This window comes from Manduca sexta, chromosome 6, assembly GCF_014839805.1.
Source record: "Manduca sexta isolate Smith_Timp_Sample1 chromosome 6, JHU_Msex_v1.0, whole genome shotgun sequence".
NCBI classification, from domain to species: domain Eukaryota; kingdom Metazoa; phylum Arthropoda; class Insecta; order Lepidoptera; family Sphingidae; genus Manduca; species Manduca sexta.
This window is the reverse complement of record NC_051120.1, coordinates 531,328-549,261: the sequence shown is the minus strand read 5'-3', so window position 1 is coordinate 549,261 and position 17,934 is coordinate 531,328. Positions and strand designations below refer to the sequence as shown.

General features: G+C 40.9%; 1 protein-coding gene across 2 annotated transcripts; it reads left to right on the top strand.

Annotated features, from left to right (window-relative positions):
• The first annotated feature begins 266 nt into the window (after positions 1–266).
• Positions 267–9,310, top strand: LOC115440955. 2 transcript variants are annotated; one of them, XM_030165488.2, is made up of 3 exons: positions 267–590; positions 7,644–7,877; positions 8,661–9,310. In XM_030165488.2, the coding sequence occupies exons 1-3, from the start codon at positions 282–284 to the stop codon at positions 8,820–8,822; spliced, it is 705 nt and encodes a 234-aa protein (XP_030021348.1). In that variant the 5' UTR covers positions 267–281; the 3' UTR covers positions 8,823–9,310. The 2 variants fall into 2 exon arrangements, with proteins under 2 accessions (XP_030021348.1, XP_030021347.1); XM_030165487.2 differs by lacking the exons at positions 7,644–7,877; positions 8,661–9,310 and adding exons at positions 4,941–5,042; positions 5,125–6,057.
• The last annotated feature ends 8,624 nt before the right edge of the window (positions 9,311–17,934 follow it).

The following is a 17,934-nucleotide window of genomic DNA, read 5'->3' as shown; positions in this document are numbered from 1 at the left end:
GTAAGTACTGCCTCAACACACACGTGCGTAATGTAGGTATATAATTATTTAGTAAGTATATGAAAAAGTCGTTTGGATTATATTAATCTCGCTCGTGTACAATGTAGCAGGTAAGAATAAAACTAGAAATCTGTCTCAAAATAATATGTGTTTTGAAACATGCCCAACTAAATATTGATGCCCCGATTTGAAGATTGAACTGAAGACCACACCGGGCATTCCGGGTTAGAGCCCTTACACCAGACCGTTGAGGCGGCCTTGCTATCGTACTTGCTGTGTAAATGCGAGTTGTGTCGCTACATGCTCAGGCAACGGACCTCGAGTGGCGCACGGTCGCGTGGGGCAGTGGTGTGCAGAGCGCATGCGGGTTGGGAAATGCGCATGTGTGGTGTGTGGCGGTGGGGGTTGAGCCGGCGGGGCGCAAGGCGCGTGCGCCGGCCGCCAGTAATCCGCGCCGCGCCATGGTGTCCACACGCTCGCTCGCCGTGTTCCTAGTCGCTCTGCTGGCGCTGGCCGCCGCCGCTCCCCCTGCGCCGCTGCACCGCCAGCGCCGACAGCTCGCCGACGACGACGCGCTGCAGCCGCTTCAGGTAAAATACCCTTCACTCGTACTTACTACTAATGTTAAGCTTACGTCTTCCTTCACTAGCATGGCGCTAATCAACAAACATTTTTGTAACGTTTCCTCGGCGCCGCCGGCACTAACCTCGCGCACGGGCAACGTCGCCTGCATTCTGGTCGCTGCACCATAATGACGCTGGCACATGCGTCTTAATGATCGCCCACACCCTTTGCTACTCTGACCGTAACATTGTTGTAGGGCAGCGCGCGCTCCGAGTCGCTCACTAACAACAGTGGGGCTTTCACCGCGCGCATTAGATCACAGACAAAGATCTTGTGCTGTCATTTCTAGCACCCGCGGGATCTGTGATAAAAACAACAACTTACACTAAATAGGCTTGTTATCCTTATTTATTTAAATATTAATTATACGATTCGTATGAATGCACATAACATAAAAAAATATTTAACAATAAAAATAACTAGATAATAGTAGATACAAATCCTTAGGATCATTGATACGTGTTGTACTCTGGCCAAACTCAACCAAAAATCTTGACGGACCTTATTAAATCCCACATGAACTTACATAACATTTAGTTTAAATATATTTTGTTTAGCGGCGGCTTGTTTGGATATATTGTGGCGGCTTTGTAAATAAATAGACACCAATAGCGCACGCGGAGACGGGTAGCGCGAGCGTTGCGCAACACTCAACCGCGCATGCGTCGCACCGCGACGGTCCCCCGTCCACCGATACAACTGATGCCACACCGACGCTACATCGCCGCTTCACGAAATGTCATTGTAATATTTTATATCCACGTTATCAGATCGTATCTATCTTTTTATCTAAATGAACTACTGTTATTTGTAAAACGATGTTTCATCAAAAAAATATTTCTGAAAAGTAATGAATACAATGTTTTGCATAATAACAAAAGCGATGTGTTCGCGTCTCGTGGTGCGGCTCGTGTGTGTTGTGCATGCGGCGCGTGTGTGGCGCGGCGCGGCGTCCGGCCGCTGGTCAAGGGCGGCGCCGCTTGCGACATGCGCACCGATATCCACATATTTGTGTGTAGGACGCGCTCGCGATCGCGACGTGACTGACGTTCGCTTATTGTCACTCTCACTCCATCTCAACTACATCAGGGCCTTTATCTTGCACCATTCCCATTTATTTCACGGCTGGCCTGTAACTGTCGCTATACGACTTTAGTTTTAATTTTTAAACTATTGTACTTTACCAAAAATCAATAACTTGTTTACATTTTTTGCCATTTTACGTTGATTTTGTTCGATAGTGGTGCAAGCGAGATAACAATTTTATTATCGTTATTTGACTTTACAACTAAGCGTCGGTGTAAAGCTGTCTGAACGTCGCGTAATGTTTATATCGCGAAAAGCACTCAACTGGCCTTGCAAGCTCCGGTGCATCGGTTATACACAAACCAATGCGCGCTAGATTGTAATCTCGGCAAATAGTAATATTATAGCGTCACGCGCAAGGTCCTACGAATGTTCATGAGGGCTAATGAAAGGATAATCAGTCACCATTAGCCGCTGCGGCGTAACACGCGCATGCCTTGAGTCGCGGGGCGTGTGCGCACGGCTTCCCTCAGAGTGCAGCGCGTGGTGGTGGCGCACGCTGCGGGAGTGTCGCCCTCGGCGGCGTGTTGTGCAAGCGGGCGCTCTCACGCGCCGCGGAAGCGAACCCGCGCCGCGTGAGAACCAGGCCGCGCTGCTGTTGAGAGTGCCAAAGATGCATCGCCCGACATGCATCGCCGCACTCAAACCTTTACTTTTATCGTCTGAAATTGTTAGCGTCCCCATCACCGCTTAAATTATTACTATTTTCATTCCGAGTGTCACCGGCGACACGAGTGCATATGTTCCTGCATTTTCTTTACCATGCATTATTAAAGAAACTATACGTTTATTGTATAGCAACTTGTTCTCACATCTTGTTCGCAATTTTCTTATCATCGTAGCCACCATTTTATCCCCACCCTGTGGCCACCACACACTATCGACTTCTATTACAATTAACTTGGGTCTCACGAGTTCCCAATTATTTCGTTTTTCCCGCTCGCTATTGGCACACAATAAATTCCGATTAATTATCAAGTCTAGTGTCGAGGCGCGACTCACTCTGCTATTGCCGCAGCTTCTTGTCTTCCATGAATTATAACATTTGATCGTCTTCGCCATCCACCTCTTGTAAAATTTGTGAACGGGTCTGTCGCGGGTAGTTCAGACAAATTACCATAAAGTGAGATGTTGCTCTTGACTTATTCTAAAGAGTCGTGGTAGTGGCTGCGGGCGGTAGTGTCGAGGGTCAGGGCGCAGTGTGAGCGGCGCGGGAGTGGAGCGGGCGTCCTCGACCCACCGCAGCGCCGCTAATGTGCGCGACCTTGTTTGGACATCGCGTGCTTAGCGCGGCCCATCCATCACTCGCAGCCGCTCTCCGTGCGAAACCCCGATATGTGACGCTTCGTACCAATGCTGGCCCTATACTCGAGATAAACGTGTAATGTCACCACGCAATAGTCGACATTTCCATCAATTCTTTTAAAATATAATTATTAATTACGAATAAAATATAGCCAAGGACCACTACACGAGTAAGTGTGCAGGATACTCTGCTAACATAACATACTAAAGCGTTCTTCAGTTTGTTAAAACCTGCTTTGTACACTCTTAAATATTTCACATCAACATAATATTATTTAGTTAGACGATTTGTCAGCGCGTTGTTTTGTAAGATGATGTTCAGCAAGTGTTGAAATCTCATCAGCCGCCGCGTCGCTCCCCGCCCCGCTCCCCTCGCCCCGCGCCCCGCTCCATACACCGCGCATGCGCCCGCCCTCAGCGTTCGCCTCATCTCTTAACTGCCTACGGTGTAAAGACGCTACAATCACTTGCAATATCGCGACATGTTTCAATAGGCTATTGCGATGATAGGTAAATTTTTTATTATTTTTTTTAACGGAATTGGCACCAGATTAGTTGCATAGCAATGCAGCACTAGGCCTGCATAGTGTATATAGCAAAGTAACTGAGTTGTGATTTAGGTATAAATGTTACATGAGTATAATAGAAAATATATCATTTAAATACATACTTACCCCCTTATTCATAGACGTTTTTTATGGAACGATCGAGTAAGGCTGTGATAACAAGTCTGTTTCTCAGTGCTGACGGCATGGCAGTCTTCGCAGTGCGTAGACGTAGGGCCGTTGTGATTGGCTAATATTGAAATACAACAATAATAACCAATCACAACGGCCTTATCTATTTCTCAGTGCCGTTGGACACTGAGAAACAGGCTTGTTATCACAGCTTTACTCCGTCCTTAGATAAAAAACGTTTATGAATAAGGGGGTTAAAGTTTCGAGAAACAAAGATAAGATAAGATAATTTATTTGTAAAAAAACACAATGTTGCAGTATAATCAAAAGAAACAAGTTACATAGCATAGCTGCATAGTTAATCTAATGAGACAGCAGGTACTTAGTTGTTTATGTACGGTTGAGGTGCGGGCGTGGTGTGAGCGCGGCGCGTGCCGACTGTACTATTCACGAATACGTTGTGTATCAATACACTTCTGAACTGTATATTTACTGCAGTTGCGTGCATGAAGTTTATGCTCATTTCAAACCACGTTGTATACAGTATTATCTGCGCAAAAGTTTTTATCTCTTATTGTGTTCAAACCTAGCGGATTAAAAGCAAAAGAGCATAATTTGTTTATATCTACTTTAACTACGTTTTCACAACATAAATTCCTAAATCATTGTCAAAACAAACGTTACAATGAACTCTATGCAATAATCACTTTCGCACAATGCTCGATACATGTTAATAATTGCGTCTTGTATCGCATGTGACTCTTCCGACGCAGTGGCTATTTTCCACGCTCGAAGACGTGCCAGTTTAAAGGATGTTTCTGATGTGATTCTGTATCAAGAACACTTCGGTCGGTCGATGGAAGCATTACCACACACCAATCTGTAGGAACAGTTGACCTTTACGTTTTGTGAAAGATCCGTGAGTGTTAGTCGGTCGCGGAGTCGAGCCGCGCTTGCAACACTGCGCTTGCGCACCGTGTGTCGATGTGTGCAGCCATCGTGCGTCTAACATCTCGCAAACTCATGCCAACTCACACCCTGCGCCATAACGCTTGCTCGTGTGGTGACACGGATTGTGGACACGCTCCCGTGAGGTGCTTCGGTGTCGGTGCCCGCCGGCCGCTCGGCGGCTCTACATGAGGTGATATTTCTATGGTGCTTGGTCTTGGTGGTCGGTGCTTACATAGTGTTAGTGATGGTGAGTCTCGTGTGTGTGCGTGCGTGTACCTACCGTGTGTGTGTGCGCAGGACGCCGAGGGCGACGAGCAGGCCCGCGAGAAACGCAAACTGGAGGGCGCCACGCAGGCCAAGTTTGGCATCAAGAACGCCGTGCTCGGCTTCGTGTTCGGGGTGAGTGTTGTGCAGCGGCCCCGAGCCGACACAGATGCATTCTGATGCCCCAACTCTGTACTCACCGTGTTTCCGTTTCTAGAAAATCAATTCGTTGATCGACGCGAAGACGCGGTTTGTGGAATCACTCGACCGGCAAAACATCGAGCTGAACAAGCAATACGGCATCGAGCCGCCGTCGAGCGGTGGGCTGGCGTCGCTGAGCGGCGTTGTGGGCCAGGTGATCGGGCCCAAGCTGCAGCTGCTGGGGCCCAAGATCCAGGCGGTGACCGGACTGCTGGGCGGCGCGTCGGGCGGCTCCGGCGGCTCAGGTGGGAGCGGGCTCGGCTCCATCCTGTCACTCGTCACGTCGCTGTCGGGCTCCTCGTCCGGCGGCGGCGGGGGCACCGTTGAGACAGTTGACTCCTCCGAGGAGGACAGCTCGTGATTGCCTCCAGTCTGAACACGCCATGGGCCTCCCCTCCCCACGTTCGTCAGGCGCTCGCTCACACGCCGCTCACGCCTAGTGAGCGTTCGTAACTAAATGTAGATCCGTTCGGCTCAATCATTAATTAAATTATGGTTTCCTATTAGGAACTGGCGTCATACAACAACCGCAATCTTGCGAATGTAAAGAGGCTATTAATTATTGTAATTATGGTTTTAGAAAACGCTCTCTAGGAAAATTTAGCTTCTTAGCTTCTTGTTTTCGGTGAAGATTAAGAGTCTCTATGCGGCGGATGTGTGACGACAGCGCTATCTCTAGGAAGCCCTATTCGAAGCGGTCCGTAGGCGCGGCACGTCGGCGCCCTACTCAGGCAGCGCGTGCGGACGTGCCGCTCCAACCCGCCGAGCCGTGGCGTGTTCCGGCGCGGCCGTGTGTACAGTCCGCGCCCATAGCTTCCCTCCCCAGTGCTCGCTCGAGTTGCAGGCGAACGCCACTCTTTCTCTCTCTTCATGCTCAATGTATTTATATATGTGTATATTGTAAATAGTATTAGGTGTGCGATGGTGATATTAAACGTTTACTTCACAATTTGTTTGTTTCTGTGCACTGACCCTGTCTCGCACAGGAGCGCGTGTCGCTGCGCCAGCGCCGCCCGCAGAGCTCGGCCACAGGAGCAGCGCCGTGCACTCCCTCGCACTCCCCCACTAATACCAGCCCCCGCACCCTTCCCCGTAGGTTATAGACTGTGTGTATTATTGGAACATGTACATTGTACAGCACCGCCCCTTAAAATGTATGCCTCGTAGTTCAGTCAGCCAGTCCTCTAGTCATCATTCTAGTCCTTCCTAACTCTTGATTCGCGTGCTCCTATGTGTAAATATATTTAGTTTAGCTTTATATCGCGGGCGCTTTGCCCTGCATCGTATGCTCCGCGGCCGCGCTGCACTTGGAGGCGGCGCGCGACCTCGCGGCGCGTGTAGTGTTGCCGCGCATGCGCCCCGCCGCCGCGCCGCGTGAAGGTGAGTGCCTTTCATCAGCCCGCTCATTAACCCACACCAGCGCGGTGCACGTTACATCGGCCACTGCGTTGTGTAGTGTTTGCTAAATACATGCAAACGACTATGTTTATTTGAAACCTTGTCTGGTCCACAACAAGATTCACTTATTCTTAACCTTATTTGAATTATAGATGTTCATATTTTACAACTTAACCTGTTTTCTGAATAATTCTTCAAACAAAATAAAATGAGTTTACCTACAGTTACCACTCCCGATGCACGTCCTAGACACAAAACATATGTCTAACTCTATAATACCCACTTGTATAAAGAAACGTGAACGTCAACATCAGCAAAACGTAGCAAACATCACCAGCATCTCGGCGTCCATTGAAGTCCTAAACACTGCTCGTAGTTTATAATAATTAATAATGTAACAGCTCACCATTCCTACATCACAAATTAGGTCACCGTAGCTCGCGCTGTAGCTTGCACTCGTAGATCATACATATCGTAGTATTTTTGTAGCACGTTCGTCTTCGCCTGCTCTTTCTGTGCGTGACTTAATTGCGGATAAAGTGAGGGCATGTTCGCTCTAAGCGAATTAAAAATATGTATTTATGCTGATTCTATGCCATATTATAATAAATTTGTGATTGCATGTACTTGCCATTGTGTAATAAACTATATACGAACCAATGATTTTGTTTCATTTGACACAAGTCTGTGTCATCGGGAAGTTGAAACTACTATGAGGACAGGTCGTTCTAAACGCAGCTTCAGACTTAGCAGCAATGTGACGTCACCAACAACCGAGGCGCCAGAGCGTCGCACATACAGACACATACAGGTATGGCAAACGCGGCGCTGCACGATAACACATACACAGTGCGTAGAAGTTGAACACTCCCGCGCCGCTCAGGACTCGTCCCTGCTCTCCTTCTATGTTGTATCTATTCACCGCGTTCAATAACAAGGTGGTGTCGACCGCAGATATTCATGGGGCTAGCGTTGTCAGCTTTGTTGATACGCGCGTTCAGATAATCGTACTCGACTCGCTCTATCCCGCGGCGCCACCCGGTGACTAGTACTAACGTACGCAACGGCTTTGTAACATAACGCTTGGTTTTTTGTAGATGACAATGTGCGCTTTTACCTAACTGATTCCACCGACAGAGTGGCACTACGTGGCGGCGCCCGGCGAGGCTGCCGCGCATCTCGGCGCCCTCGCCGTCCTCCCGCCGCATTACGCCGGCGCAGGCCCAGAGCTCGGCACGCGCGCCCCGTCAAGCCGACGACATCCCCGTGTTCGACCGCAACAAAGTCAGTCTGGACTTCCCGGGGAGTTTGTTTGGGCCGTCGGTCTCCCTCCTCATCAAGACCACTAAGGTCATCGGCGACGTGATACAGGTGAGGTGCACATTAGACGCTCTCCCCGAGCCCCCACACCAGGGATGTTATGGAGCTCCGTAACCGTAACCGAAACTATCGCATATCCGAAATAAAAATATATCTGGAAGCGTAATCGTATCCGTTAAAAAGTTTCGGATAAGTTACGACAGATTTTGCATAGTTTGTCATTTTTGGTCATAACATAACCTCATTCATGAATAGTAATTTTTTATTCATGAATAGGTACTTAGTTTAATAAAGTGAAGAAAAAGTGTTGTATTACGTAACTAAATTGATTTATAAGGATAAATGCGTCCAAACTCCAAAGTCGAGTTGAACTTGGACACTTTTTGATCAAGTTAACGTAAATTTTGAAAAATGTAAACAGTTGATAACAACTTTTCACGGGGTGGTGGCACTACTTCACTAAAACTTCATCTCAAATCAAAACACAGTGGTTTTCCCAATATCATGTCCCCCAATTAGTTCATCGATTATAATTAGTAATCGACGATGACGACGAACGATAGTTAGTAATCGACGCTCTACTGTATTACAAACTATTTTTATTTTACTATAATCTATTATCCGTAACCGAAATTATCCGAAACTAACGAATATTCCGAAATAATTACATATCCGTAACCGTATCCGAAACCGATATCATTTTATTCTTAAATCCATATCCGTATCCAGATCCGAAATTTCATATCCATAACATAACGACCCCACACCGACGTCTCGTGACGCACGGTGCTCACGCTCGCGCGGTTCTCATGTCGATAATTCTTTGTGTTTCAGAACTCGGCTGTGCGCTACCAGACGTTCCTGCGGCTGTTTCGGCCGCTGTTCCGCGGGCCTTTCGAAATTAAGGGTCTGGATCCTCCCACCACCACGAGCACCACCACCGCAGCGCCCTCCGCAGCTGACAACGAGGTGCGGCGCCGGCGTGCCCTCGCCTAGAAACCGCCGCCCCCGCTCCATCCCCGCGGCTGAACATTTTTGTAGCGAATAGTACGGCGGTGAACGATCTGGTGCGGTATGTAAAGGCCGCGTGTGAACGCGACATGTCGCTGTGGCGCCGCAACGTGTTACTCTGTGTCGCGAAAAATAATCAAGACTTATTAGATTATAATAATACGAGTGCCTAGTATTGTTTACAAATGGCGTGGCGTGGCGTGTATAAAGTAATTCGGTAACGGTGCTTGGCTAAAGTTTTATTTAATTTTAGATAAAGGCTCAATATATTATCTCCTATGTGTCAATAAAGATATGAAAATACTGAATTTTATAATAAATATAGTAGTAGCAATGTCACATACTAGGAGCATGTCGGAGATGAGTCCGATCGGATATGTCACCGTGTCTGCGTAATCAAGTTTGCCTAAAATATGAACATGTGATGTAAGAAGCTACTAGAAATTACAACTATTAAAACAATTTAATTATTATGTATTTTTTCATTTTATATAACCTTCGTTTCTGCAAATATAATCAACTTATAGTTATTTTTTAATATGCTTGAAATATTTTTTTATCTTATAAATATTAATAACATAATATTTGAATCATAAATTGACACATTTGGCCTATTTTTTTACTCGAAGCTTAACGTTCCTTAAAGTAAGGTATTGTATTCGATGTCATTAATGGAATTGAAAAAAGAGTTATTAAGCTGAGGTGCCGCACGCAAATAACAAGAATACACACAAGGAAAGAGTAGCGCGTTACATAATACATTAGAGTTGTAGTAGTTGTAGAAACAGCGGTACTAGCACGAATTACTAGAAAATCAATTATACTCCTAGTCCATTCAAATGCTACAATTTAAGGATCGAATGTTGCATTTTTTAAGTTGTACGAATTTAACAAAAATTTTGTAAGAATATATTTACAATAAAAAAAATCAAAAATAAGTTAAACATTTCGTTTCGACCGGATTCTCATGAGCATTGACGAACGCAGTCAACTATGGAGCGCTGTAACAGCGTTATAATTTCCGAGATCTCGCGAAAAAAGTATTTTCATCCCTTTTTCCAAGATGGCGGCCGGGGGGCAAGGAGTGGTTTTTGAAGACGGTTTAATTTATTGTTAAAATTATTTTTATTTTTTGCTTTTTTGCTAGTAAAAATAGACCGTCTCAATGGCATAGTTGTGTTTCGCTCACGATACGACTATCGCGCTGAAGAATTACACCTCTGCCTACCCCTGAAAAGGGGAAAAGGTGTGATGCTATATATATGTATGTAAGAAGAAGATTCAAGCAAACCTAACGCAAAAACACAACTGATATATTTCGATCATACTACAACTATCGCGCTGTGGTGTTACATCTCTGCCTACCAATAAAAAGCGGAAAAGCTGTGATGCTATATACATATATGTATGTATGTAAGAAGTAGAGTCAATTAAACCCAACCCAAAAATACAACTGATATGTTTCACACACAGTACCACTATCGCGATGAAATGTTACGCCTCTGCCTACCCCTGACACGGGGAAAATTTGTTATGCTATATGTATAAGTATGTGAGAAGTACACTCAACCAAACTCAATGCAAAAACATAATTAAAAACGTCATAGGAAAGCTAAATTCGCGATTTCGTTTTCTTGGAAGACATAATTATTCTAGTTTTTTTAATTTAAAACCAAACTACCGAAGCGATGATGAAAAAAATGTTATGGGACCAATCTGGAGAGAAATTCTTTTGAATAAAAAAAGAATTTTCCAAATCGGTTCATAAATGAGCGAGTTCTGAGGTAACTGTTGGAGATTGTAACCTTCGTCGTGACTTATTATTTTTTATATGTTCTATTTTTAGAACTAATTGTATTTTGTTTGCCATAGTTACTTCTATTTAGTCCGAAATAAACACTCATGTCAATAACATCTTTTTACTAACTTTATTTAATTACTAAGAACATATACCATATTTACAACACGTTATCAGCACGAACGCTTAGTTCTTAGTTTTTTCACGTTATTTGGTAAAATAAAGTTGTATATATTTTTGTGTGACTAGGAAATAGTAATAGTCTGAAAATGTCACATGAATCTGGAGATGTTTCGAGTGTGAAAATTCCCTGCGTCGATCACATCTTTTCCATTTCCTTGTTTGAGGATAAAAGATGAATATCCGACTTGGAAGTTCAAGATGCGAAATTACCTTATCCATGAGGATTTATGGGAAACAATTAGTGGATACCGAGATGGAGACACAACCCCTGCCTCTACAAAGGTACGCAAAGACGCAATGGCATTAGCAAAGATATGCTTATCAGTAGAAGGTGCAGCGATAACCCATATAAGATGTGCGAAAACTGCATCTGAGGCATGGACTTGTTTGCAAAAAGCCTTTGAAGATAAGGGAATAGGACGAAGATTATTTTTGGAGCGTAGACTGTACAGGTTGAGTCTATCAGAGTTCAAAAATATTGAACTATATATTAACGCAGTTATGTCAACCGCACAGGATCTTGCGGATATTGATGTAGTCATAGAGGACAAGTCTATTGCTGCAATACTTTTGGGAGGTCTAACTCCAAGGTATGAACCTCTCATTATGGCTTTAGAAAATTGCAATGTAGACGTGACTACAGAGTTGGTGAAAACAAAACTGCTTAATGAAATGTCCAAAGATGTGGCTACGTCATTAGACTCTGTTTTCATGCGAAGAAGAAGCCTAAGTCAATGAAGAAGAATATAGTTTGTTATGAGTGCAAGACACCTGGACATAAGAGACCAGACTGTCCACTGAGAAATAAGAAGGAGAAAGGCAATGCGGTAAATACCAATGATACGATATTTACAAGTCTTAATACTTCTGGAAACCCAAGAAAGGACATAATTTATGTAGATTCAGGTTGTACTAGACACATGACTTCTAGACGGGACTGGTTTCAGAATATCTCGATACAGAATCAAGGTACTGTTACTGTCGCAAATGGAGAACAGATTAAGTGCTGCGGAATTGGAAATATTTCAATAAACACGCCCGAGAACGTGGTCAACAATATTAGTGATGTTGCTTATATACCAGATTTGAAAGCTAGTTTGTTATCTGTATATAAAACTGTTGAAAAGGGTTTTATTTGTGTTTTTGATAAAAATGGATGTAACTTTTATAAATCTGATACTTTTAATTTTACAGGTGAATCTGTTGCTCATGCCTCGCCCTGTGGTGGACTGTACGTTTTAGATGGTACTGTAAATGTTTCCGAGAATGTGGCGGATAATTTTTGACACAAGATGTGCACTCTGGCTGTCAGGATAGTTATCAAATATGGCATAAGAGGTTAGGACATTTGTGTCGTATAGGCATGAACCAACTGAAAAATCACAAGGTAGGTATAAAGTATACAGGAGTAGATAAAACTAGTTGTATCGCTTGCGTGGAAGGTAAACAAGCAAGAAAACCTTTCAAAAGGTTAGCGTTTAATAGGGCTACTTCCCTTTGGAACTGATCCATATGGATTTGATGGGACCGGTGTCTACAACTTCTTTTCAAGGAAATAGATATATGTTGACAATAGTAGACGATTATACGCGAAAAGTGTTTGCTTATTTTATTTCTTCTAAAACAGAAGTCAAAGATATATTTTGTGTGTTTCAATGTTTTGTTGAAAATCAGTTAGATAAAACAATTAAAGCAATTAGGACTGATGGAGGTAAGGAGTTCGTGAATAAAGAGTTTGTTGATTATCTTGCTTCAAAAGGTATAGAACATCAAACAACGACGCCTTATAGTCCTCAGCAAGTTGGAGTAGCGGAACGCACCCATCGTTCGGTTACAGAAAAGGCAAGAACGTTGCTAGCTGAAAGCTCACTACCGAAAGCATTCTGGGAAGATGCATTCCAAGTTGCCATTTACCTTAAGAATAGGTCTCCTCATCGAGCCTTAGGTGGACAAATTCCTTATGACAAATGGTATGGACGAAAAGGTGATCTTAGCCATCTAAAAGTGTTTGGTTGTAGAGCTCTAGTCCATATACCTTCGTGTCACAGGAAGAAATTAGATGTCAAGGCACAGGAAGCAATTTTCGTCGGTTATTCTGAAAATCCAGGCACTTATATTTTTAGGGATCCTGCTAACCCACGAAAAGTTATTATATCCAGAGATGCAACCTTTTTGAAAATTGCTTTACAGCGCTAAAGCAGAAGCAATCTGTCGCACAGTCAGAATCTATATTGTTATTTGATGAGCAAAAAGAGATTGATTCTGAGTTTGATCATGACTGTCAATTCTATGACTGTGATGAGAGTATCAGCCCGGCGGCTGAAGCAACTTTACCAGTAAATCTAGAAAGTGCAAAAGAGTCAGTGACTCTGGAAGAGCGAGAGTCTCTCAGTGACTTAAGGATGCCTAGTGTGGAAGAAGTGACAGCGAATTTGGAACAGGAATCGCACCCTGAGCGCAGATACCCTTCCAGAGACAGAAAAACAACAAATTTTTATAAAGCTTACAATACGTCAATGGTAGATTCTAATGAACCTACGACATATTACGAAGCTACTCATGCCGATGATGCTGATAAGTGGCAACATGCTATGGTTGATGAGTATAGTTCCTTAAGGAAACTCCATACATGGAATTTAGTAGATAGACCTAACAAAAAGGTTATACCATGTAAATGGATTTACAAAATTAAACTACCGAACTCTATGGTAAAGAACTTATGATATTGGGAATTTTGTTGATGACATAATAGTCTTCTTTAAATCTAATTTGACATTTGACACTGTCAAGAATTTGAATTTTGAGAAGATTTGTCGAGATATTTTTCATTAAAAGATCTCTGAATTATATTCTTTCTATATTAGAAAAGTTTAATATGAAAGAGTGTAAGACCGTGGATACTCCATTAGTTTAAAATAATATGGCAAGAAGAACGGATGGTCAAGTCATAAGTATGAAGAACTATTTAAAGGGTTTTTGTGACGCAGACTGGGCAAACTGTCCAATCGACAGAAGGTCATACACCGGTTATGTTTACAAGTTAAGTGGAGGTCCAGTATCATGGGAATCCAAGAAGCAACCTACTGTTGCGTTAAGTTCGGCCGAGTCAGAATATATGGCATTAGCGTCTGCCACGAAGGAAGCGTGTTACTTACGTCGGTTTATATACGAGATAACAGGTATACTTTGTTCAGTTAACTTAGCTTCTGACAGCCAAAGTGCCATTAATCTTGTTCGAAATCCTGTACACCACAGCAGGACGAAGCATATAGATACTAGGTTTCACTTTATTAGGGAAAAGGTATCTAATAATATTGTTAAGTTAGAATATATAAAAGTAACGATATGTCTGCTGATGTACTAACGAAGGCCCTCGGACCTCTAGCACACAAACGATGTGTAGTTAACTTAGGTTTAGAAACTTAATTATTTTATTTGTTTTGTTTCTGTCACAACTGCGATTAAGGGCGGCTGTTGGAGATTGTAACCTTCGTCGTGACTTATTATTTTTATATGTTCTATTTTTAGAACTAATTGTATTTTGTTTGCCATAGTTACTTCTATTTAGTCCGAAATAAACACTCATGTCAATAACATCTTTTTACTAACTTTATTTAATTACTAAGAACATATACCATATTTACAACAGTAACAAAGATATAAAAAAAAATCTCGTCGAATTGATAACCTCCTCCTTTTTTTAGAAGTCGAATATATAATTTTTTTAAGGTTAATAACGACTTTCGGAGATAAATCTCTAACAACTGAAAATGAATATAAATACAATGGTTCAAGTTTGTAACAATTTTCACTTTTTCACTTCATTTTCACTTTCTCTTCCGAAACAAATAAATGTATTTAAATACACAAACCATTTATCACAGTTAACTCCGGCCATCGCTACAGTCATTAAATGAGAAAAAGAACTTGAAGTCTTCTTTAAACCCATCGGCATACGTGTCATTTGATACTGAATAGATGGTGTTATGAATGCAGTATACTTCCTAGTTTCCGAATTTAATTTAGACTGATAATAAGCTTGTGCTAAATCTAGCTGAGATAAATATATTGCAACAGAAATGGAATTTAATACATCGGTTATATTATTTTGGAAGGCGAAATTTGTCATTCCTTTTGCGATCATTTAACTTACGAAAATCAATGACTAAACGCCAACTTTCAGTTCTTTCCTCGAATGTTTGGGTACCAATAACAATGGGCTAGAACATTCACTATTTGCTGGTTCAATAACATCATTAGAAAGCATTTGATATTTAATTTCGTTACGCTACGAAAATGGTTACCGATATTTGAAAAAAACTGGTATCGAATTGGTTCACTGAATATTTTATTCATATAGATCGCATACACCTAATTTATCTCTTGGTAAAACGAATACATCCGCATATTTGTATACTAATGCTTTCTTCTTGATTTAAGTGATGCTATTTTGCAAATGAATATAATTTACGAACCCTTTTTCCATCTTAGTTTCATTTCCTAAACGATCATACATTATAATAACATAAAACCTCAATATCAGGTTTAAAATAACTTAGCCAAACCTCTTTAAAATTCAAATAAAAATCTTTCCCTATTTCGGTGAACAGACGCTTCTAGCAATAAATACTCCCTCACACAACTCTTTCGGAGATATAAAACAAGTCTCATTCAAATAACAACCAATTTGAAAAAAATCTTTTCACACCACCTTCACCACTTCTTTTTTAAATCCTAAGAACAATTTAAATTAATTTTCTGTTATTTAATATCAATTAGTGTTATTTTTATAATTTAAAACGCAGTCATATTTTATTCAAACTCTTGATCGATTATACCGTCCTGAATACTAAAATCCATCCGCATTATTCCAAAACAAAGTCTAACTATAGTACCGAGTTTCTTACCAGGTTGAAACTATAGACGAATTTTTTTTTATTACAAACCTGAGTTAATCGCTAGTCCGATGATTATAATCTGTGGTACTAAAGTTAAACCGCTCTGACCCCTAGTTTAACTCCAGTACTAACCTCGAAATATGAAATTTATAATTTCACAATTGTGTTTTATGACAACCAACAAAAATAGGAAATAGGATATAAATTTGATTGGTTTAATAGATTTAGAAGATCTGGAAGTGTAAGAAACAAACCAGCGGTTCAATAGTCCTCGTAGTTTTCGTTACTTTGTGAGTTATTTAGTCTGAATAATATTATACATGTTACATATATGTCATGGTAACTAAATCGTGTATCTAAATATTAATTACAAAAACAGCAAAAATTGCTTATTTGTTACATTTTCCATTCTGTCTACTTTAACATATTGGTACTCGTCTTGGTTGATTTATTTTCTAATAGTATTATATTAACCGAATCACCGGAAATAAGTTGACGGAGTATTTCTTGGAATAAGTCGAAAAGTCGTATTAATTGAATTAAATTTGAATTTATTACACTGTTTATTTACAAGATTTCAACCTTTTATTCAAAAGTCCTATTTTCGCATTTTTTTTTTCTTTAATTGCTCCATTTTCAATTACAATAACTAGCTTATAAGTACGTTCCGTACGTGATTCCACAACAAAAACAATTAAACTTGTGATGCTGTTGCCGTGCCTAAATAATTATAACAGAATAACGTTTCTTTATGTAACTTGAAGTTTTATTAAATACAATAATAAATAAACCGAAATGTTATAATTTCGATAATATTTAAATAGGAACGCCGCACACCTCATTCCATTGTACGCTAGCTAAACAAGTCAGCAGTGAATCAAAAACAAAATTCACGGCATTTCAAATTATTCAGCTTAAAGATGTATTTAAATAGCAAAATAGTTTATAAGTATTTAGCATCATCATCATTATCTAAATCACATTTTATTAAACATTTTACCCTTCTCTTTATACATAATATTTATGTTAAAAGGAACAGTGCGTCAAACGCCGAGAAAATGAATCAATTCCATTGATTACTGTATTTTTTGTTTATAATCTGTGGATACTAATTAAATCCGGAAGTACCTTCAGAACTAGATACTCCTCGGTTGGTCTTGGATTCGTACAAAGAATAAATTTAAGTCTGATAACTAGAACTTTAATACCGTAACAAACCTTATGCTTTAAACCCAGTACCTACGAAGCTATCTTTTTGTAATAAGGCGATATATGTTTTGCCGCAGCGCCATGTTATGCTCTTGTGTGATTGTATTAACAAAACCATTCAATTCAATAGAATTTTTAGATTGTGGCTCCATCGTTGGCAGACGATGATTTGGCCAATGTCAAAGTAACAAAACCATTATATAATAATTTAAACGTGGTGTATCTTTTTTATTTCATTTTGATGTGTTGTTATTACAATGTTGCCATACATATAAAATCGTTTATCAGTGTTGCCAAAATTCCACCGGTATTTTGCAAATGACGCTGTCTAGTTTTTCAATTATATTATGACTTTTTTTTCTTACTTATTAAACTCTCACTCAGGATAGGTGTTCTTAAATCATATTTTATACAGTAAAATTTTAAAGACAAAGAAACAAACAATTGTAAAACGCTCTTTTTACAGTAAACATTATATTAGCAAAATAATTACAGAATACAATTTTAGACATTCTTTTGACAACGTCCAGCCAGAAAGAATAATAATAGAGTAGTCGCCGCGTGACATATCTTCTTTCTGCCAGCCTGCCCGCGCAGCCGAATACTTCCGGAAACGCCCGATGTCATCGGCTAGGATAGCGGCGCGTAACATCGGCCATCCTGCAAAGTGAATACCAAAGGTATTCACAAAATAAATTTGAGAAAGCAGAACTGAATCGGATACTTATATTTTAAACATTTTACCAGTAAATCACTAACTATTTCTGATCGATTAACTCAATATCCAACAACTTATCCATTTTGCACTTAACTTTCACGCTATATGTGTATATAATTTATTTTTCATTAGTACCAAACCCCGTTTCCCTTACTTCATTCCCAGCAACCAAAAGACCTTCATTCTATTTATCCAAGTTTACATACAGTTAATGCTGAATACTAGTAGCAATCATAGAATGCTGAGAACCAAACTTAAGTTTAAAATAACACCCAGAACAATTAAACCTTT